Raw genomic sequence first — 24,682 nt, forward strand, 5'->3', positions numbered from 1 at the left:
GTGAAGAGGAGATCAAAGTRGAGAAACTAAGGAGTTCTTAGCAAATGTGTGCTCAGGGACTTCAGCAGTGCAGGCAACAGAAGGAGAATGAGCACTGCACAACCAGAGTGATCATATAACTGTCTTCTTTCCTTCGAGCTCTTAGTCTATTAATGTTCTCATCTTCAACTTCCTTTAAGTTTATACAGATTTTCATTTTACTTCAGAAGTCTGTTATTCCAGTTCTGCTGAGCTAATCAGATGTCATCTCTTGATTATTCTGAGAAATGCTAAAAAATTCTTTTAGAGGCTTTTCTGTAAATCCAACTTTGAAAATTGTTCCTATTTTCAGAGAGCACATGTTTTTTTTTTTTTTTAATTATTTTCATATCCCATCTTTTTAATACAGCTGAATCTTTGACATTTTATTTTCAAATTTTAATTCTAAAACTGCACACCAYCATCAACATGAATGCTGAAGTAGGAGACAGAGCATGGAAAATGCACAATTTGCACAATAAAAGCATCTTCAGCAACAAAGGTTGACCTGAGACAGAATAAARTGTTTCAAGTCCAGAGGGTTTTCCRGTTCCAGTAAGAACYTCAAAGTAGGTCAGACTGGCTGATGGTGTCACAGTAAACCTTGCTCCGTGATGGTTTTAAAAAGAACTCAGGAAAGTCCTTTTCCACGCTTTACATTCTTCTGAGACTAACAGAAAAGACAGGGCTGTCATTTGAAATAGARCTGGAATGTCTCAAAGATAATCCTATGAGCTGGGTGAATGCTTGGTATGATGAAAACACTTCTGTGAATCAGAAAAAAAGGGGAAAATCTGTATTTGTCAATCAAAATACTGTGGCGTTTCAGACTCCTTGGAACTTTTATGAATCCTGACTGGTGGGTGACACTGGACACTACTGGTGACACACATCATTAAAAACCATCCCAACTGGTAATGACTGTGATTTTGTATGATATGACTGAGGTGCATTGTGGAAGAAGATATTAATGGTTTCAGTGAGTGATTTCAGCAGCATGAAAAAAAGTGGACGAGACAGTTCTTTTGTTCAGCTGTCTCTAGCAATGGAAGCTGAAGTGTAGGAGGAACTCATGGGGAAGACATGTTTAYACATGAATAGACTATACCCTAAAAAGCAGTAAACAGCTTACAGCTTGCTTTGGTTTGTTTAAAAAAAAAACCAAAACAAAAAACCAACCCAACCACCAAAAAAATAAGTATATATCCTTAATATACAGTAAATTATTTCTCTAACAGTCTAATTCCAGCTCATTCTTCAGGGATGACCTGTAACTGTGGAACATGTGCAAGGCTCTAGGTATGCAGACATTGCTTTATGCTTCATCTTGATAAATTTCTAACTTAGTGCAYAAGCCTGCCCCCTTTGTTTCTGGATGGGTGTGCTCAAAAGTGAATGGAATGCCATGGAAAACACATCTATTCAAGAGAACAGGTAATTTTCAAGAGTACTTTAAACCTAATAGTTTGCCAAGTGCCAAGGCACACTCAATGTACTGACCTGGAAAAGGGTAATGATGAAAGAAAGAATACATTAAAAGTTTAAGGACACATCTGTTTTTGTCAGTCTCCCACTAAAATCCATTCCAAAGGTTAATCACAAAATCAGAAAGTAAATTACTTCGCTGAGAATATACTTCCATCACATTATTCTTCAAACCACTCCCTTTTAATGTACTGTCTCAGTTCARTATCTCAAATTATTTATTTGAGTGGTGGAAAAATACAAATCAGTGTAAACAAAATATTCTGGCTACATCCATATAGTACTTTTCTACTGAAATATTATTTACCTAAAATTGATTTAAAGATAAAAYGTTCCATTTTCCTAGGACAAAATGACTGAATCTAAGATCAGATGGGAGTATCCATATGCTCATATCCTGCCCTGTTTCCCTTCCTATATTTTAAGACCCCACACTACTTTTTATAGTTTCTTTTACTTCAGGGTAAGGTACTTAATTCATAAATGTGTAATTTAAGCAAGACAGTGAAACTTCTAGTAAGATGTATCTCAGACAAGCAATCTTTGTTTTAAGAATGCCCCTCAATGATTTCARACATTATCCCTGGATGCTTCTGATATTATATGCAGCCTGTACAAATGAATTTGAAGACTGTACATCCTCTACTTACCCTGAAAGATAAGTCTGTTAAATTACAGGGTGCCAGAAAATAGATTTTGCATAATAAACCTTATTTCAGGGATAGGGAAAATTTCATCTCTAAACAATAAAAAATGGAAAAGTCACAGTGAGTGTGACAGCAGAACAGACACCATARTAGTGTAAAACACAAGTAGATCTGTCTGTCCTCTCTTACTTGGACTCAAAGAAGTCCATGTGCAAAGCAGATACATGGTTTCCCTTTTCTATCAAACACAGAAACTTCCTCAGGCTGTATTTCATTATTTTTATGATATATGACCTAAACTTACACATATTAAAACGTTAACTGTAAAAATTAGCATTTAAATACAATTCATGAGTATATCAAGAGAAAAAAAAATACAAAATAGCTGAAAGAAACATAATAAATGGCAAAAATCCAAGAGAACAGGCTAYGTAAAATATTGGAAAGTTTCTCCTGTCTGAGAGGTAAACTAGACTAAAATTCTTAGGTCCACAGCTCAGGATTTTAAGCAAAAGATGTGGACAAACTAGCATGATGCTAGTGCTGTTACAAAATGTTATTCCTGTTGCTTGTTTATGCCCTGCCTAACTATTGCCTTGGAAAAAATGTGATTGCTCTGACATATCACCTCCACACCCAAAGCAATTCTCTCATAACTTACTACAACTTCTATTTTTGAACTAGGTGTCAGCAGTAGGTATCAGCAAACTCCAAAGTGCTAATCTGGAAATACATATGAGAGAAAATTATTTAGGAGGTGTTTCAATTGCCAAACAAAGTGGAAATTTTATATCCCTTGCATATTAGAAAGATTACTTTTGTCTGGCGTGAAGAAATGGAGTGAATGGAAAATGAAAAAATAGACCTAAACRAATATAAAGTTTTGGGTCAGCAAATAGAGAGTTATACCCGTACTCTAAACTGGCTCAGAAAATTTCTATCCACTGTAATTCTTTATGCATATCCTCCATAATTTTAATTTAGTAAAGTTAATACTACTGCTATGCAACTCCTTTAATACGAAGTGTTATGTTAGTGGTACATATTAATWTGATGTTATTATTTGCTACTGGAAATAATATTTAACAAACTCAACACTATGATAAATTGTTCAYCTTGGCAAAAATTAAATACTGAAACCAGCTTTTGAAATACACATTTTTAACTGACATTTATAATACAAACAATAGAAATGGTCATTTTAAGTGAAGTGTTTTAAGAGACTTTACATTCTAATTTGTTCCATACATTGTTTACAACGGAAAGCGTCAACATTTAAATCTGTGTTTAAGTAAAGCTAATATCACTAAACTTCTAYTTAAATTAATGCAAAGCATGAACTATACTGAAAAAAAAATTACTCACTCTACTAACTACTTCTAAAGTCTGAAAGAGTTTTAAAATGTTGTTCAGTACTGTATGTGCAAAACTGCATTTAGTGTCTTCAAAGAGATCTAGTGGCCAGACATCTCTCATACCAGCTCTTCTCTTGGCACAGTTAAAGACATTGGGTCTGTGGCTGCTGTCAGGCTGACAACTCCTGGGCTTTCAAACAACTGGTCTGGATATGGGAAATTTGCAGAACTGGAAGCAGTAACTGGAAAGCATCCTGAATATAAGTAGTACTGTTGCAGCCCTAATGGGGAGAGAGAAAAYATGTGGTTCATCAGTACACCTGCCATATACTTCAGGAATTCAATCTTTTTCCTTTCTATTTTTTCTTTTTTATGTCTGCATCATGCTMTATTAGCACATGGCTTCATATAAGATTTCAGAATCTGTAGATAAGAAAAATAATAAATTACACCAGCTTTCAGCTAATAAGCACATCCTGWTTCACTGTACAAAAATCTGACTTCCCCTAAGTTTGAACTTTTGAACAGTTTTGTTGATAATATGAGTAGAATGAAATGCCACAATGTTCAGAAGTAGATTTGACTTTTTAAACACAAACCACCTAGTCTTTTCATCAACTGAACTAATTTTGAATTTGCTGTAGGTGGAAGAAGTAGCACTGAAATTAACAGTTTGAATTAAAATGGCTTTAACATGTAGTACTATTTTTGGAATTTCTAATACTGAAGAGTATAGTGCTTGTAATTCTCYTTTATCATARGCTGTACTAATATATATTTGTATACAAATATGGGATTTATGAAGTACAAAACACTRTATTCAACAATTCTGAACGTTCCCAGATGTTGTGCTCCTGGAGCACAGGAAGATAAGTCAGCAGAAAAAGCAAATTTACCCTAAAACAAAAGGAACTGTATAGTAGTCTTTACTACAGCTATATTCAACTTTGTTATTTTCCTTAAAGGTATTGTTAATTCAGTGCAACATTGCTTATTTTAAAGCAATCTTCTGCTTTTTAAGAGAATGCACTTMTTAAATACAGAATGACAATTTATGGTCATTACTACACCTTTACTTCTATTTTAAGAGAAGCATGATCTAACTAGTTAGAAGTTTTAAATTTTGTTAAAAATTTGTTTAAAATTTATGCTGCAGATACTATGTTTTTTAGGACTTCATGAGGATATTACTTCATTTCAAACATTTCTTGATAGAATTGAAGTACATTTTACTCACTTTGCTTTTCTGAAGAAAAATAGATCATGGTGTCAAACAAAAGAAATCACTCATAAACATTTCGGTAGTCTGACACATGGTTATTTATGTGCTGGCCAAGGCTGTTGCTAGACTGTGAATCTTTGCAGAAATCTAATGCCTGTAGATGGGAAACACTGTAGCATACCTATAATGCAAATTTTAGAGGAAAGCATAGTCTGAAACTGYAACTTGTTGCTGTGCTCTGACCAATATAGCAGCACATTTTCAGAGCTGGCCAGCCTCACTTCAATCATATAGCTCTTCAGAATCCTCAATAAATGCAACCTTACTACTATGCATTTGTGGGAAACGCTGAACACAAATTGGGACATTTATTGAACAGGTAGAATGATATTGTCATCACTTTAAAAACAGATTTTCCTTTAGAAATAAACATGCCTGTCTCATTTCAAATAATTCTATTAGAACATTTTCTAATGTGAAGAGGTGGAGCTTACCTCTAGTAGCACACTGTTGATCATGGGGTTAAGAACCTCAGCCTTCATACTGCTCTGTAAACCAGAAAACGGAATGAAATGCCAGGTCAAGAAATACATTTATAAGAAATGTACTGATATCTGAGATGTGGTCTTATGAATTCTATAAAGGTCTTGTTTTACCTTGACTCTTATTCAAAGTTTTTAYGTCAATATTCCTGGTTACTGAGTCTACRTTTCAAACACACCTCAGKAGACCTTAYGTATTTCTACCACAGAYACAATGAACTAAGAGAGGCMCAGGGTTTTACTTTTCATTAATTCATGTACCATAGGGATTCAAATTGCCTACTTTCCTACAAGTGTGAGATTTATGAAAAGWCATTGTTTGTCCATCTGTCTATCAGTGACCTTTTCACATCCTACAAAAATTTTAACCCYTTGCTCATCAACAAGAACACAAAAMGGAAAAACACCTGTCAGAAGGAAAATGAACCTCTTAGAAGTTATACAAATATCTGTCATTAGAACAAAATGAAAGGTCCAGATGAACTCCCCTACAGAAGGAAAGCCAGGTGAAATTCAGATCCCCAAACTGGAGGCAGCACATGCTATGCTGGACAGTGCAGGCTGGCTGGTGAAACAGCTCAGCCTGTATGACATTTTTCTCGACCACCAGTAGGAAGAAAGATGGATACAATGAGTAGTGACATTACTAGAGGATAGAAAATCAAGATTCATTAGCTCCTCTGCTTTTGACAAAGGCAAAAGTTCCTGCCTTTTTTATTTTTACTTTTCTTTGCATTGTGGTTTTTCAGAAAAACAGTAACTTCCAGCAAGAGATGTTTTCTTTCAACACTGAACACAATACTGTGCTTGTAATTCTCTTTTATCATAAGCTGTACTTATGATACACAATACTGATTAATTTAACTGAAGAATTTCTACAACCTTGTAGCCTTCATATTAGATCTATAGAAACACAAAACATCTTAACTTGAGTTTGGAGAAAGATGGCAGAACCTAGGAAAGACTGTTGGAGAAAATAAGTATATTTTTATTCTCAGTATTAGAAAATCCATTACAAAATGCACTGTTTAGTGGACCAGTTTAATATTTTGTGTGCAATTTATTTTTACATATTTATGTATGTATTTATTCCAAGTGTCCCACATATATATGCTAAAATACAATCCCAAAATGCAAAATAAGCATTTCTTTTTCCTAGAGTAATCTGAAGCTATGTAAATTATTCAGAATAAAAGCAACCAAATAAATCATGTTCTTTAAAAATAGTTATGAAAAAACATGCTCAGAGATGTGCTGGAAGAGCTTATGGGAGAACTGGAAAAATTTCCTTAGAAATTTGGAGCAATCAGCAGAACCAGAATTTGTTCTCCTCTGATGCTTACAGAACATTKTCAGCAACAGCACAAATTTTATCTCTGAATCCTGCTATATTACTGAGATGTCAGTCATCCTTGAAGCATTTTGAAAGGCAGGATACTACTTCTAGCAAAGATGTTCACAGATAAAATGATGTTCTTAAACAGAATATCTTGTGATAGAGTGATTTTTTTTAAGATGGACCAATCAGATTTTCTAATCTCTCAAATCTTTTGAAAACACTGTGGTGCTAAGGCAGGAGATTTAGTAAAGGGTAATAAGACAACTTGTGAAACCATCTTAAGGTACAGCAAGTATGATGTGTAAATGGCTTTTACACAAGTATGTTCAAAAGGGATAGGCTGAGCTGCAGAAAAAATTAACAACAAGCTGTGGAACTTCAATTGTGGGGACCTTCAGTGTGATAGGAAGTGTTGAGTGGTAATCAGGAAAAACAGGAAATGGTGTCTAGAAAGAGAGATTTTAGAAGGCAGGGGACAGAATGTCATCTCTCAAGGCTTATAAACTTTCTCTGCTGTAAAAATGCTCTGAGAAAAGAAGTGGCCTCTTTGCTGATATAAAGCCACTTGACTCTGGTAAGAATTTCAGTTTCAAGGTTTGAAGTATGTTAAAAAAAGCCCAAATGCTACAGGAAATGCTGTCATCTTACCCCAGCTGCTGTTACAGAATCAGTAAACTTCTTTGATAAAGATGAAACTTCATTGCACATGGCACTTGTYAAACTGGTTCAAAAAAATGAGAAAGACAAATATCAAAATACATCCTTGATCTATCAATGGATATTTACTCTATGATAAACTTTATCTTGGAAGTCAAGATGTTCTTAAAGGAATTTTGATTCTAAATATTTTTTAAATATTTAGGCATAGACTGTTCACAATAAAGCTTTTATGTTTCTTCACTGAAAAATCTACTGCTGACTACAGCAGCAAAATGATGTAATGCTGTTGCAAACACCAGTCTTTTTCAGTAGTGCAATGCTTCACTTGTTTAAATTCTAGACTTCTAGTTAAACTACCRTTTTTCTGATGATTGCAGCAACACAGCTCCTGGGAATACTGCTAGAAATAAATCAAACTTGAATGAGAAAGGTGAGAGGTTTCCTATGTGACCAATAAAACATCTACTCTGTGCTAAAAGGGAAAGAACTTTGTGGTTGAAATATGACAGAACAAGGACATCCAGTTATGTTCTGAGACCTTTCATAGTTTTCCTATACATTCACAAGTGCATCCCATAGGGCCTCATCCTGGAAGCTGCACCATACCTTAGCTCTGATTCTGAAAAATAYTTCAGAAGTGCTTTGTTTTACACTGAAGTGTTCTTATGGATTTTGCTTTTCTTAGTAGCTTTTGTAAGGAAAAGCCCATAGTTAAATATTTTACTTACTTAGGACTCAACTATTTAAAATATCCTAACATCAAAACCTGCTGTAATTGGTAGAATTGGTAACTACAAAGAATTTGAGATCTGAATTTTGAGTTCCACTAGACAGATGGTTGTTTCACTGTGGTTGACAATGAAGTTGCTGACAAATGGTTTAAAACAACAGATTGATTTTTGTGTATCTTTGGCAGATAAGTACTATATAATCAAACTCTATTGGCAGACAATAAAAGTGCATTATACACTCTAAYAGCAAATTCCATATATGCAAGCACAGCATCTTCTGCAGACAGAASAGGAAATGCAACCCAAACTGGCATGTACATTTGCTTGCTGGAGCCGAAACAACTGTTAGCCTGTGTATAGGTCATGTTTTTGTAAACATACATATGTCAGCCATGTCAAAAACTGACAGGTAGCCTATATAACCTGACTGCATGTGAAAATATAGCATCAGGACCCCTAAAGCCAATGCTGTTTGTTGATCCATGAACTTACTCAGCCTTCAAGCTGAACAGAACTTCACGAGTTCTATGCAAATGTCAAATGTTCATATATGAAGTACATAATACTCACTTTGTCAGTACTTTTGCTTGATCTTGAGCTGTTTTTTCTACTTCTTGCCCATGCAGAATTAATTCTGCTACTTTATGAAGCTGTTCAATACAACGAGCAGTTACCTCAGCCAGACTTTCAATGGACAGCATGTATATTTCCTTAAATTAAAAATGGGAATAATATAATCAATGATAACAACACTAATAAATGTATTTATAGATACATGCATAAAAGAATTTCAAACATAGGAACCTTTCCTATCCCAGCTGGAAATACCAACACACACAAAATGAAGCAATATCAGCCATAATGTCATTCTCATAAACAACACTGGAAAATGAAATATCCACAGACTATAAAATGCAGACCTTCTACTTGTTCAGAAAAATTGGTATGATCAAGTCTACCATTTACTTGGCTGGGAACTACGTCAGGGTATTGGATTTTTTAACGTACCMCTTTTAAACCTGATCTGAACAAACAGAAAGATACCTAAACTCTAGAAAAAGTCATATCATTATTATTTTCCCATGGAAYCAAAAGTACTCGGTCACCCCTCAGCTGAATCTCCAGAGCAGAAATGGATAACRTGCCCAATAAAAAAGTGGTTTTTATAACAATGATAAAAATCTCTACATAGCACTATGGGGTTACAGCTTTCACAAGCTGATGCCAGTTTGAAATTTGCAATCCCATAAAAATCTGTAATATATGCAGTGTATATTTTGTGTCTGCTTCTTTAGACTTYTTTTGTAAGGAAACATGACAGATAGTTTCTTATTAGAAAGAATAATGTTGACGAAGATAGCAACCACAAGTTGCTATTAACTTCACAGAAAATATTCAATTACAATTAACATTATCAGGACTATCTAAATGAACACAACACTTTTAGCCTTAAGAGCTATCTTTCATGAAAAGAATGCACAGTTGTTAAACAATTCTGTTTTGYCTGTTCATAATTTAAACTGTTTAAATAGTTTGAACATTGTTTCCTATGCATTGCTACTGAGAGAAGGAGATAACAAGAAATGTTGAGATACAACTTTCAATGGGCATGTAATGTTTGACATTTCACCAGAGAATCCATCTGTACAGAGCTCACTGTAACTTGAGCATACACATGTGTACACACAAAACCACACATATAAAACAATAAAAACAATGTGATAGAGAATGTGCAATATRTCCATCCTTAATGAACTTAATGAAACTTATCCTCCAAAAGTTATTTTACCTCCACAGTTTTGCTTTTGTCTGYTTTGGTTTTATCACTGTCAATTTTATCATCTTTTTGAGTATTTTCTTCACAAGGTTCTCCAGGCTTTTCTTTTAGCTCCTCTTCTATATCTACTGGGGTAGACAAACTGGCTTCTTCCAGCCATTCATGAGCTTTTTTCCTAGCCTGCCAAACAAAGAACCCAACCCCAAAGTTTAGTTGAAAAGCAAATATCAGATCACATTCCTGAACATCAATTAACAATACATTTAATTACTTCCTTTTTACACTCAGAAATTTGAATATATCAAGCATTTAGTTAAGTGTATATTTAAGAAATCATAGGGAAAAGCATYTCTGACTGCATAAAGATGGATCATCTCCAGGGATAATTCCTCTAAAGGTGTGATATTCCTAATCACGACATACAGCTGGCATTAACTCCAGAGTAATATTTTTGCTTTATTAGGTATCACTCAAATGAATTTACAGAGAATTTTTTCTTACACTGTTTCCCAAATCAGAAAATAAGAAGGGTGCATGAACAATTTTTAAAAATAGGAGAAATAAGAGAGATGCACTAAATTCTTAAAGGAAAAATAAATATAAAATCACTGTATCCTGAGCTGTCTTCCCAGGCATGAAAGTAGATCAAAGCTGAAGAGTCTTGAAGCTTTATACAACTTGAGACTACTGTTATGCTTAGTAGAAAATTTAGGATTTTTTTTTAACATCAAATTAGATTAAAATACATTAAGACCTAAACCTAAGCTAGTTATCCATAGTCTATCTATGTAGCTAGAGATACAAACATTCATTTGAGCCTCAGATGAGCAGATTGATCAGCTTCAAAGTACAGGATCTTTTAAAAGCTTTAAAGACCTGATAGTATAAATGTGACTAGTTATGTGACCAGCTTCTGGATACCTAACTTTGAAAATAAGAAAAATTATTCTGAACCTGATCTTTGTTTCCAGAACAAATCTGYTGTGCTCATGAGCCCTGTTCTGCTAAGACACCCCTGGTTCAAGGCTCTCTAACACTGGAAAGGGCTCATCCAACTGCATTGCCTTACTCATCTCACTTCTGTCAAAGCTTTTCTATACTCAACATTTTAGTCTCAACCTCCTGTACTTTGCTTTCTGAGCTATCTAAAGTGAGCTGAGTACTGCCCTGTGTCAGATTTCAGAACAAAGCCCTTCTTTTTTGCCCATGAAACTRAAGGCAACTCACTAAGAGGTGCTAACCTTATTTAGTTTGTCAGGAGTAGCAGCAACGTGCAATTCAAAGAGCAGTTCCGTGAGCATGCTGACAAACTCTTCTCCCATGTCTGCTGCAAGAAAAAGCAGGACAGGTTTTGTTAGTGTGTTACTGCTATAATATTTTATAAGAACAAATATATCTAGTGAAATAATTTCACCAAATATATCTAGTGAAATAATTTCACCAAGTGTTCCAGCACTTGAAAAACCGCGGCAGTGACACAAGAAAGGAATGTGTGTGGGGTGTGCACATAAATGCTCAAATAAAGAACAGAACCAGCAACAGGGATCCCCGCACAACCTGATACACCAGCTTGACACTTCAACTGTTTTTTCTATCCCATCGTAAGTTCCACTAAGCTTCACAAAAGCAGGCAAGAAACTGCATAACCCCCTGTTATCTGACAAAAAACACATGACCCAGAAAATAACCAAAGAAGAGACACTAGCTGTTCTTTCAAACCAAGGAATAAAAACTGCAGCACGACCAGATACAAATAAGTTTCAGCRGAAACATACTGTTCATGCATATTCTCTACTGCTCTGCCTGCCTGCAAACCACAGATAAGAGGTGTATTTTCTTTCTATTTTAAGGTTGAGATTTGCTTAAATGAAGAATGYTTTCTGGTTTACTTTGAAATAATGAGCCTCAAAGAATCTGCTCTTTTATTTCACAGGATTTTTGAGGAAAGATAAGTATAACTCATATTCTAACTTAATTTTTATTACATATACTCCTTTGACAACTTGCAGRTGACATATTCTAACATGCTCCAACTTGCTAAAAATTAGTATTTTGATTGGTTTTGTTCATCTGTGTTTACTGAGTTTGGACAAGATTTCCTGATGGAATATACAAAATCCAGTTCTTTGACCTGATGCCACTAGAAGGTCAGACCCCCCATAGTAAACTTGATAAAAGTCCAGCTACTTCAAAAAATAATTTTGCGTCTTGCTATATTCTCACTTTTTTTCTTCATTCATTAGGTAGGGTCAGATTTTCCATTTTTAAGGAAATCTTCAGTACTGGGCTTAAAAGCAGAAATTTATTAGTCTCCAATGAATTTGGGGACTTTAGTAGAACTGTTTACAGTATAATGCAACATGTGGAAAGGTGWTAAAATCTGACACTCAGATTATACTCTCCTGGAGGGAAGGACATTTCRTTCTTGCTTGAAAAGAGTGTCCATCCTTGAGGCTATATAAGAAGTTAGTGTGTAGCACAAAAAATTCTTCACCTACAACAAAAGAGAGACCGAGCTTATGTYTTAACACAAGGGAACAGATCAAGAAGTTTGTATTCTGGCAGGCCAAAGAGATGCATGGAGTTCAGTTCACTGCTGTCCTTACGACAATACATTTTGACAATAGGATTTTCAGGCTTTGCAATACACTGCACTCACTTGTTCTTTAATCAATGCCAAATTGTTTTATGAATGGCAGCTTGCTGAAAAGAGATCAGCAGTTTACTACATCAATGCAAAATTACCAAAATGGTTGATAACTGGGATATTCAATTGAATATAACTTTAGTTACTGTCCTGCTTAACCTCACATATGAAACTTTTGCTGTTAATGCCTTTCAAAGTAAAGGTAAAAGTAGGTAAAGCTACTTTTTCAGATATTCTCCTCTTAGTATTGCATAAACAAATAAAATGAAGCTGCAGTGAAAAATACATAAAAGGGTTGCATAATCAATGTGAGAGGAAACATAAGAGAGAAGGGTTTGCGCATGGCTTTCTGTTATTTGCATCAAAAAATACATGTTTTCTTTTTTTTTGTATCGATTTTGCACCTATCTGACTGTTAAGCCATTGCACAAAAAATACTCCAATTYGAGTTTCAAAGTTGCAAGAACAAAGCCTAGCCCAAATCCCTTCCTGAAACAGYCCTCCAAAGATCACTGCAATAATATCTCTTCCTACAGGACTGAAAGCCTTAAAGCAGCACTAACTCATCAGAAACTCATTCAGATTCTGAGTCTATGATAAGACAGGATCCTGAGAATTTACATAAAACAAATGGTCACCCTTTTCAAACACTTAAATGCAAAGTACTGGGTTTTCTCCCACCTATTCTTCTTTTCTTTTCTGAATATATACAGTAATGGAAAATGACACTATATGAACAACATGACTTGTATGCTGAGAAAACGATGACAAATTATCAATAATTAACTTGTGGTAATTAACTTGTTTCCAAATACTGCTCARTGAATATCAGCTAATGCTTTCAAACAACATTGTTTAATTTCTGTATTTTTAGGGGCCTATCTTCCTCACATAAAGGAAAAAAAACCCAGTTTTTATCGAATTAGGAAGCATAGATCAAAATCTTATGGAAAGCAACTTAGTTGTAACCTGTTTAACAAGGAGGATTAAAATCAAAATTCCTGCAGAGAATTTAACATAGCCTGCTATCTCTTGCTATACAAGGTAGCTTAAGAAAAAATATAATTCTGTGTAAAAAATACACTAWTAAAAGATGATATGGCTTATTGTCTTGATTTTATTAGTGTAGAACCTATTAATGTGTGTACAGAACTTTTGGCTCAGCCCTAACAGAAAGCTACTTGGAGAAGTGATTTACCTTCCTATTCTTTTGGTTCCTCTAGTGGAACTAAAATTTATCCAACTTAATACTAATAAATGAAATATATCTGTAGTTGAAAAGCTAATAAACCTTGTGCCTGATCACACCAAAGGATGTGAATRATTTTGCACTGCTGCCTGAAGTAACATCCATTCAGCTGTAAGGTAGAAAGAACATGTGTGTGGTTATTATTTCCACTGTCATAGGAGGGAGGATGTTTTTCACTGATGAGTGGTTTGCTTTTGCAGGGGAAAACCAGCAGCACACTTTGATTTGGTCTCTTTTTTTTYCTTAAGGTACTCATTGCTTTGGTTGCAGCCCACTCAAAACGCCTGTAAATGTTTCAAGCAGCATGACAAGCAGCAGTGCTTTGTTGAAGAAAACAGAACTTCTGGCCTTCAGAGAAAACATTATTTTGTGCAAGGAGCAGAGCTTCTCCTGGGAGCTGGTTTCAAAGCAAGGAACTGTTTTCTGCAGAAATTAAGGAACAACATACATCTCTCTCCTAAGCAGGTAATGCACTTTCTTGACTTCTATTTCTCACAATCCCATAGAGGAATGTGGGATTTTAAAGAGTAAGTAAGAGGGGAAAAAAAGCAGCACAATACCATACTAAGACTTCACRCTGAGCACTTGCTGTCCCCCACAATGAGAAATCATGAGCTCCCTGTGAGAGAGMTCAGGCAAGCTGAGTAAGCACTGCCAAAAAGAGCAATCTGAGCAGAAATTACTTTCCTGTTAGAACATGTGGATGTTAACACAGTTTCTCTAACTTTTCTGAAGGCTAAAGAAATGGTACCTCACCATCTTGCAAAATGTACGTTTTATGGGCCAAGTACCCCTGAGAAGATCAAGAGGATGGGGAAGAAATRCATTTTTATGTTTCTTTGTTTCTGAAGCACAACAATGTCGTGTTCAATGGCATAAGCCAGTCTTCACTCAGGTCAAGGGGATTATTTCTGCTTGCTCTAAGAGGTTTGGTATGGATCTCACAGGCCTGGAGACATGAACCGTGCCAGCTTTAAGCTGACTTCTTTTTGTTAGGGGGAATGCTGAAGTTTCTGACCTGTTTAAGACACCTATTTTGCCCCTAACCAAAGCATCCCCCCCATTATATTGTAACTTCTGTGAGCTCAGCCCATTCTYTTCAGCACTGCGCCATGTCACAGTTACAGCATGGTTAATGCTGCTCTAACTTCCTTCTCCACAAGCCAGGTCTTGCCAAGCAATATCTCTAAAGCATCTTTCCTACTGTGTTTCARAGTGACTTTCATTAAAAAATTCAGGGTTCCTAAGTTTCTTTATGACACTCTGATCTTTTCCCCATGTAACAAGAGATGTTGCAGAGTGAGGATGAAGTGACTGAACAGAAAAGCATTTCTAAGTACTCCAAGACTTTCAGATTATTCAATTTCGTAAACAGATTCTGTAAGAACAGATATTATCCAAAAAGTTATTGTTTGCTTTTGTTTTTTTGCTTTCACTGATGATATAGCAAAACACTGTGATATTGAYCTATGTTTTATTTTCTGTATCTTGCACTTCAGTTACTATATAAATTAAAATTAAGCACTGACCAGCTTCCAGAACTTTTAGAGTATTAATTTTAGCAAATACCTTACCTGATATTAGGATATCATAAATTACAGTTCAGACTATAATTTTTTTCCATTACTAGATAAAGAAATAACAATTATTCATATTGTTAAGTCTCTGTATTTCTAATTACCTTTTTGTGCCTGCACCACTTCATTATCTAATTCCTTTGGAACAAAAATCTCTTTTATAGCAATTAAATCATTTTTCACAGTCTCCAACTGTTCTCCATCAAGTGTTGCTAAATGTGACTGAATCTGTAAAAGAAAGGACAGTAAGCATTATTAAATGCTAATGTAGAGSCTGAATCCAAAACAGACTAAGAAATGGAAACTTCCATTATGTTCAAATCCTGTTTCTAACCTTCCAACTTAGACATATTTTTAGTTCTTGTCAACAGAATTTGTTGAGTATCACAAAAATTGCACCAGCCTTGCCAGATCATCAGGTCTCTAATTCCCTCCAGAACACGAGTTTTGAACTACAAATCTATGGTTTAACTGCACACTGTAACAGGCAGGATTGCCTGGATGAAGACAGCAGGCAGAAAGCACAGGCAGAGTGATTGGTCTGAGCACTCACAGGAGGAGTTGGAAAAAGAGGTCTGTTTTCCCACCTTCAAAATGCAGCCAAAATTATTGAAAGTCTATCCATTCTGAAGAATGTATTGACAGGTCTTTGCATGTCTCAGGAATCTGCAAGTCCCTGCTTATATAATAGRATGGCACACCTAAGAGGGATGGAGATTCTTTGAATCACTGTTTGTAGTGCAGTTACATGGTGTTAATCCCATGAGCAGAGTGCTCCCTCCACAAATGGAAGCCAAGAGTAATGCCCTTACTCTCCTTGATAAAAAATCTTACTTTTTAATATTTTTACTTTTTGTTTCACGGGGTTAAGTTTGCTTGAGAGATGTACACACTGCCTCATTAGTATAATTTCAGTAATAGTATCTTGGCGTAGTTTTATATAACTTTAAAAACTAACACAATAAGAAGTGACTAAATAATCKGGAACTAATTTTATTTGACTAGCCCCCACGTGTAGTAGGTCTGAAATTCCTGAATTTAAGTATTTGTACCTGATACAAAACCAAAAGATTTCAACCTCCYTGCAAATTCTGCAAGTAATTTGCAAGACATCTGCATAGAGTCATAAGCTGAAAAATGCACACTACATATGGTCTTAACAAAAATGCCTGCCAGTCATGAAGTTGTTTGTTTTGAATTAATTTTGTAGTTAACTTTTAGGTGTATTGAAATGGAGTTTCAATACTGGGTGCTGGCCCAAAGAATCAATTCAGCTTTCTCTGAAGTTGGTGGAAAACTTACTGTTCATTTTACATACATCTGCAAAATAAAATTAATGTAAAGACTTTTTTTTTTACCAAACATATTAATTTATGCTGTCTACATACTGTACCTGAGCTTCACTTTCATTTGACAGGATTTCCAGAGCTTCAAGATGAGACAAACCTTGGAATTCATCAAAAAGTAGTCCATAATGTGCTGTTCTTTCAACTGTAACTTGCTGGGCCCGCCTCAGTTTCTCTTTTTCTTTAGCTTCTCGCAATAGCTGTAAAAATATACATCATTCCATGTTTTATTGAGAGTGCTGTAAGTGTGACAGATTTTATTAGTGCCTGTTTCTGTGTGTCTAGAAGCAGTAATAAAATCTGAGACTGTATCACACCTGCAGAGCTAAAATTTTAGAAATGAAATAGCTAACTTTTATTTTGATAATTTTCTCTGATAAAATATTTATATAGTATTTTAATTGGGGTTTTCCCAAGGCTAATTGCTAACCATCTTTCTCTAAGAAACAATGAACAAAGAAACAACCTTGCTTATATTTTCAAAAGCAATGTCAGCTACAGAAACCATACAATAAATTTCACCACCAATAATAATAAGAGTAAAAGGACTATTTAATCTGTGGCCTTAAAGAGCCATGCAATCAATTCTACAGATCACAAAATCAGAAGTATTATTTTCAGGACCTACCCACCAACTTGCATAAATAGTGGACTGACATAAATATCTCCTGTGAAATACTCTTATTAAATACTAAAGTTAGTCTTATGTAACAGCAGGACTGACAAAAGAAATTGATGATTTGTACAAAAGGTCAGGCAGAACTACACTCTATTTACTTGGGTATATTTTGGAGTGCTTTTAATACACTTCTATCAGTGTATAAGAACGATAGAATAATGTATGCAATAGGATCTTCTACACCTCCCTTCTACTCCTAGAAAGAAATRGCCTCTCATGAATTTGCTACAGTAAAGATGGTAAATATATCTGAACTGCATCTTAGGTCACATACAAGTCTCTGAATCGGGGTGAACTCCCACCACTTACATTATTCCATCATTCAAAATTTCTACACTAYTCAGTGATTAATTTGTTACAAAAGACTTACAATGGTACATTTTTCCTATGAAGCCACCATCTTCAAAAGCTAACTCACAAAGTTTTATGAAAAAAATCACTGAAAACTGATATTGCATGAGAACTCATTTCTGTTGTATTCTGCCTCAGATTCTATGTGCAAATTCATGGACGTTGTGAAAGGAGATATTCTCAAAAGCTTATTTTAACCCTGTGGGTCTTCACGAGAGTTGATTGCCTTTGATCTACTATAACAGCTTAAGYTGGTTAACTCTCACAATGATGAACAGTAAAAATGAAACATCTCATTAAAAGAAAAATAACCTACTCTTCTCTACAATGAAGTAAACATGCAGTAGTTCCTTTTCAATGTCTATTGTTTTCCCCAGCCTCCCTCCTCTCAGTGTCTGGAGAACTGAAACTATTTTGTACTGACAGCACTTACACTTCTGTTTTTATTGCATCTCTGAGCTTTAAAACATGGGAGCCACAACTGCGTATGGGTACCATTAAGTTAGATGGACATTGAGATACAGCTTTTTACAGGTTAAATTCCTAATGAAACATATGTCATATTCCAATATTACTGGTTTCCAAGTAAAACAGTAACATTTAGGCTGGAAGATATCTATTTACAGCTGTTACCAAATCACCAACAATTTGATTCTGTCTCCAAACTGTAATGATTTATCACCACATACACTGTCTTATTTAAATCAGCTTGCATATGTGATTATGCAGAAAAGATGATTTTACATTATCTTTTGTGGTTTGCAAAGAAAAATAAAGTAGAGCAAATATAAAACATAATATTTATTTCCATGAGCCCAGCCACTGCAATCTACTGCAATATCTACTGCAATAAATAAAGCCTTTCCCTGAGGCATGTGAAATTCTGGAAGAAGAATCTGAAATTGCATTGACAGAGCAGTATTTAAATAAATCCAACCTGAGATAGTGAGACTGTTCTTGCCATGAGTGTTTTGGTTCTCTTAAATCCAGGATCGCTTTCTGCAAGGACATTCATGGTTGTCTTCCCAATAAATTCCAAAGCATCTAAGCCTCCAGATAATACACTTTTCCCCTGTATAAAATAATGGAATGTGGTTATTCTCTTTTCAGTTTAGTTGAATATGAACTGTAAAGAGGAGTGCTTTTTTAGATATTGTCTTTGAACACTGAGGTCCCTTAATTTTCTATACCTTAACTAACAATAGGATTGATGCACTTGCTTTGTTCTGAATACATTTTCCAAAAGAAAAAAAAAAGAACCATACAAATATTTCCAGATAATGAAACTACTTACACCAGAGGAAATGTAAAAATTCTTGTAAATAAGAAAAAAAAATTAATAATACCATAAAAGGGCTGGAGCACATCTCCTGTGAAGACAGCCTGAGAAAATTAGGGCTGTTTAGCCTGAGGAGATCTTCTAGCAGCCTTCTAGTACCAAAAATGGGGGCTGTTGGAAGGTTTGAGCGGGACATCTTGCAAGGGCAAGCAGTGTGAGGACAAAAGGGAATAGCTTTAGGTTGAAAGAGGGCAGATTTAGATTGGGCATCAGGAAGAAAGTCTTCACAGGATGGTGAAGCAATGGAACAGGCTGCCCAGAGAGGTGGTGGATGACCCACGCGTGGAAGTGTTAAAGGCCAGGCGAGATTAATCTTTGAGCAGCCTGGTTKAGTGGAAGRYGCCCCTGTCCAATGCAGAGGCATAGGAACTAGATGCTCTTTAAGGTCCATTCCAATCCTAACTATTCTGTGACTATAATTCTGTGAMTATCACTTTAATTTCATCCAATAGCATCTGGTTTGTAAGAACATGTTTTAGATATAATGTTTAGAATAATATGGAGCAAGGTCCATCATGAACAGGAAGACCCTGCCTTACCAACTTGTAAAATGTTAAGACTTGTGATGACTCTGGAACTGTCTATTGAAATACTTATGTTTTTCCTGTGTCTTTTATGTACACTTCTTTTATGAAGAAATTCCACTGGCTAAAGATTTCCATTTYAACCTGGATTATGTGTGTGTCAGATACTCAAATGCTGATGTAAACTGACATATAATGGAAAATCCCAACCAAAGTCTAAAATGGCATTAAAAGTGACTTACTGAAACCTTAGGTGATTCTTTTTGTACCACATTGATCACTATCAAATAGTAGCCTCTCCAGGCTGCCTACAAGCACATTTCTATTATTTGCAAACCTTATATAATACTCAAGTAATCTCACCGGTGCCCAGCTCTCCCCAACCATATGATCCAGGTTCTGTAGAAAGTCTTAGGAATAATCTATAAGCGTCTCCTTCTGCTCCCAAAATCTTTTGATGTTAGAGTAATGAGGCACTCTAACTCATGTTAGAGTGAACTGAATGCACACTAAAAAAGAACTTCATAAAACTCCCCACTTCATAAAACTTGCTCAGTGGGGACTTAATCTTCTATGCTTTTACAGCCAATATTTAAAATCTCTTTTAATTTTAAGTGGAACACCATGCTGAAAGGKGCAAAAATAGTTGGGGAAGAAGATGACATGAAAATTTATTTGGAAACAGTATGATACAGGATTCTGCAAAAGCTGAAGTCCAGACAAAGAGAAAAGGATGAAGTGCAACACACAAAATAAAAGGACAGTGTGATAGGAAAGAAAGAATTGTGAACGAAAGATTTTGCCCCACTGAGTCTGCAATCAGACCCCCTTCTGGGAAGGCTAATACAAAATGAAAGACTAGATAGGGAAGTAAAGGCCAGAGACTAAAAATAGAGAGCTTAGTAAAAGCCWTAAAATAAGCAAATGGAGTATTTTCTTACTTTATCTGCCTTCAAAAACAACAAATCCTATGACACTTTCTCTACAGCAAAACACTACACTGTATCTGTAAAAAATGCAAAAATAAGATGATAGTACAATTATAAAAAAGATTTTCCAAGAATCTGCAGAATTCTACATAGTTTAGGAGAAGACCATATTTTTTTCACTCAAACTGGTGACAAAGTAGTAACTGACTTAGTTCTGTTTGACCTTTTTAAAAAAATTTGACAGTTTAATTTAACAGTTATTTTGTCATGGAAACTACTCTAAACAAAAAGGTTACAAAAGAACTGYTTTTACAAAGACCTGTAACTTAAAAAATGTGGCCTACAGTGAAGTTGAACCTAAAAATAATGAAAAATATCTAGAGCAGAGAGACCAGCTAAAATGACTCACGGTGTTTTGTACAGCACTAGTGATAGCTGACAGCATGCCACGAGATCCAGATGAAGGAGAAGAAGGAATATTCTCAGAAGAGCTTTGGTCCAGAGAATCTTCTGCTTCTAACAAAAGAAAAAAAAGCAGGTTACAGCATAATTTCAACTGTGCAAGTCACAAATTACAGTGAACTGGTTTTTGTGACCAAAACAGAAAAAATTTGTAAATAAAAGAAATTTGTCAGTGTCCAAAAGTTTCTTTCCAATTTCAGTGGACTTAAACTTACCTGCAATTGGAATTTCAGCTGCAGGAGGCTCTGCTGTTTCCAATGATGCTGAACTTCCGCTATGAATTCTTAGGGTAGTTCCTGCTTTTTCCTTTACTGCTGTTATCCCATGACCTGTAGCAGGGGCATGTTTTAGACTATATGATTTRAAAACTTAAATTATTAACACTGCATAGTATTCTTAAACTTCATGAATTATGACAATCAAAATATCTACTAAACTTACCTCAGTTGCCTATTTTTTTCTAGGTTAATAATTCACTTCTACTGTATCTACATTAACTGAAGAAAAATGATAAGGCTAAAATATAACACAAATTATGTTGGATCTGGAAAGTAAAAGTTATTTCAGTGCCACACATAAGTTTAGTTCCCTGCCCTTCAAAATGCTAAATATTCTATTGCAATCAGTTTAAACACAAACTGATGTTCCTCCTAAGGCCATAGGGTTTGATCTCACATTGTTTGCAGAATTAAAGAACAGTTAACCCTAAGTAAATGGACTGAGTGTGACTGCAGGGCAGAGGTAAGGATTTTGTTATTCAATCTTCTGCATAGGTGCTATGTTTTTAGGAATACCGGCTCTGGTCCTTAAAGGTATTTCAGGATTTAATCTTAGTTGCTCATTTGAAGTAAAATTCCAAAGTGTATCTCCTTAAAGTTACCATTTAAATATACTTTGCAAAGTCTCATGTCAATGGGCACACTCAGAACTATTGCTCCGGGGGCAGCTGATCTCCTACGGAGATTTTACTACCTTTACCTGATGCATATGCAGTGACTCCCTATTTCTCTGTTAAAGTGGTCTACTTTCATATAAAGTATAAATGTTGCTACCATTTATCTGATTTTTTTAACAGAACAGGATTGCTTTGTTGGTTTTCTACACAGTTTATTTACACGAGCAGATCACAAGGACTAGCAATAACCTGCTGTAGGACAGACAGACTGACTGGTAGTCAGCAARGGGAAGCAGTATCTTCTCAATCTGCATGAACTGTAGTTGAAAAATGCTGCCCTTAAAAAAWGACTACTCTAAAATTGTCTGCCTAGTTTGCTTCTGGATATGTCCACAAATATGTCCATGATATACTTCTCTCAATACAAGCAATGCAGCTTGTAATCTTCCTTAGCTGGAAGTTTCTGAGGTGCAACAGGTGAACAACAAACCAGGCAAGCAATACTTCTTTACAATACAAAATGAAATAGCTCCAGCGACACGATTTGATTTTTATCTTGTACAGGACACTGTTACTGCATCTCACATGAAACTGATCACATCTAACAGCAGGACAATCCAGAGTGCTTCAGCTACCTACCTAACTACATAGGAGAAGTGCTAATGACAAYTTTATTCTTCTTTGGTTAAGCTGAACTGCACATAGACGAATTTTCAGAAAAGGCATTATTTCAGAAAAGGCATCAATAAAAGATGGCCAGGCAGATATCTAGACATCTAAGGCACAAAGTTAAGCATGATTCATGAAGYGTAATTCACATTTTCCCACAACTGTGTGCATTCCACTGGAGAAGTTCAAAGCATCTTTTCTGAATGATATTAACTATAGCAAAATAGCCTAGTGCTCTGCAGCATTCTGAATAAACATATACATATATGTGTGTGTGTATGTGTGTGTAGACATACAAATACGTTTTTTGAACATCTGATTAAAGAAAGATGGAGCAAATCTATTTGAAATGGAGTAGGAAAAAGGAAAGTTTAGATTTACGATTCTGTGATTTCCAGATGGAGTACACATCAGGTGCTCTGTGATTTCAGTAATAAATATAGAAAACATCTGTGAAGCAACGCAACTGAAAGATCCCATACAAGAAAACTTGAGTATCTGGAAGTAAACACAAAGAACACATATCCCCTAGGGAACAGACCTGCAGAATTTCATAATCTGCATGAGGTCCTAATGTTTTACACTGAAACAGCCTAGGCAGAAAAATGCCATTACCTGTCTAAAGAAAATATGACCTTTACCTATTTTATTTTTGTCTTACAAAATACAGTAATGTGTTCAACTGTACAGGTCATACCAGGTTATGCACCACAGTATTTAGGTCATTGTTGGATAATTTCTTGACTTTGCAAAAGTTCTGTTCCAATGCAGATACTGGAGAGCAGTGTACTGCATGGTCTAATCCCCATCTCCCACATAATTTAATGAATTAAATGAAAATATTAGTGTGGATAGATTCTGGAGCCATTTATTTAATCCCCAAATGTCTGGGGCTCAYTTAAATCACTATTAATAGTGCTCTTAAACTGAAATAATAGATTCTCCATGTCACATTCTTTTAACAAGTTGTGAGCATAAAAAATAGAAAAGAGCAAGAGTTCTATAATTCCATTAACTTAATTGACTTGATTTGACAACAAAATACTATGGTCCTAAAGTCATATAAAACCCCTTATAAACATTAAGCAAAAAATTCAAAATTGCATTTCATTAAGCAAAAAATGCAAAAGCTACGCATTTTCAGATTAATTTCCCACTTGTTTTCTGTGATTTTTTAATAGCCTAGAATTGGTTCTCATAGTTTTGCAGACAAGCTAATACACTTAGAGAAAGAAAGSACACAGTTGCTGTGTTGATATTTACTGACTTACAAAAGGCCGCATTTTCAGGGCTGTGGTTACATGCACTAGAATAATAAGAAAATACTCCAGGTCAGCTACCAGTAGCTTTGCTGAACTAAGCTGTATGACATGTATGTTTTATTGCAGCAACAAAACCAGACGAGATCAGAAGACCACAACTGAAGCAACCGTTAGACACACATTTGTGTACAAACACTGCAGAAATGCATGTTGCCTTGGAAATAAAAACGATTATTCRTAATTTCAAAAGGCACAGAAATAAAAGAGGTCATGGGAGAGAAGTCTACAATTTAGAGACAAAGATGCACTCTTTTTGTTACACTGGGTGTGGTAATGCAACTGAGCTGACACCTCTGACATCTCCATTTACTCCTCTGTAACAGCAGAGACAAAAGAGCTATGCAAGAGGTATTGTTAACTGTGAGCTTCTGGAAGAAAGCAGGCTTTTTCCCTGWCTTACTGCTTCCGTTTCTCTTGCCTCTAATTTCAACAGAATATTATTGTTCATGTTGCTAGCTGGGATCTGTCCTTTGAAAAGGAAGGTTTTGCAAGCAGTGCCTAACAACATGACCTGCCTTTTGGTTTGCMTGATCTGCCCAGGGCCAGATTACAGCACTCACAAATGCTTTAGTCAGATATATCCCACTTCACTGTAGGCTGTCTTTATCTTTCACCTCCCAGTTTAGTAGCTTTGGATTCCCTRCAGAGTTGAAAGAGGCAAACAGACACCTCTGGAGGGCAGTTCAGCATGTCTGAAACCTAAAACCACTCTGTATAGGAACCACTGATTCCTTCTCCTCCCAGGGCAGAAGTACTCTCAGGCAACTGGACTCCCTGCTTCAGCAGTACAGATGGGGAGGAGGAGTCTGAGATTTTGTACCCGGCTACCACATAGCCTTTGTAACCTGTGTCCTACCATGGGGACAAAATTTCTTTACAAAATTTCTCTTCCTTGCAGTTAAAACCAAAAAAAAAAA

The 24,682-nt window shown here is 35.5% G+C and overlaps 1 protein-coding gene across 2 annotated transcripts in view; it reads right to left on the reverse strand.

Annotated features, from left to right (window-relative positions):
• Positions 1-1,194: 1,194 nt before the first annotated feature.
• FAM114A1 (family with sequence similarity 114 member A1) overlaps positions 1,195-24,682 on the reverse strand; it is a 32,928-nt gene continuing 9,440 nt past the window's right edge. Inside the window, exons 4-14 of one of the 2 annotated variants that reach the window (XM_057371651.1) lie at positions 21,095-21,208; positions 20,827-20,933; positions 18,563-18,697; positions 16,643-16,795; positions 15,354-15,477; positions 11,018-11,100; positions 9,789-9,956; positions 8,570-8,709; positions 7,257-7,329; positions 5,222-5,275; positions 1,195-3,786 (exon numbers count right to left, since the gene is read on the reverse strand). In XM_057371651.1, the coding sequence (XP_057227634.1) occupies positions 3,676-3,786; positions 5,222-5,275; positions 7,257-7,329; positions 8,570-8,709; positions 9,789-9,956; positions 11,018-11,100; positions 15,354-15,477; positions 16,643-16,795; positions 18,563-18,697; positions 20,827-20,933; positions 21,095-21,208 (1,262 nt within the window). In that variant the 3' untranslated portion in view covers positions 1,195-3,675. Of the gene's footprint in view, positions 3,787-5,221; positions 5,276-7,256; positions 7,330-8,569; positions 8,710-9,788; positions 9,957-11,017; positions 11,104-15,353; positions 15,478-16,642; positions 16,796-18,562; positions 18,698-20,826; positions 20,934-21,094; positions 21,209-24,682 lie in introns of both variants that reach the window. The other variant, XM_057371650.1, reaches the window with a different exon arrangement.

The sequence above is a fragment of the Malurus melanocephalus genome, unplaced genomic scaffold, assembly GCF_030028575.1.
Source record: "Malurus melanocephalus ecotype Western Australia unplaced genomic scaffold, MMel_1.1 scaffold_151, whole genome shotgun sequence".
NCBI lineage: Eukaryota > Metazoa > Chordata > Aves > Passeriformes > Maluridae > Malurus > Malurus melanocephalus.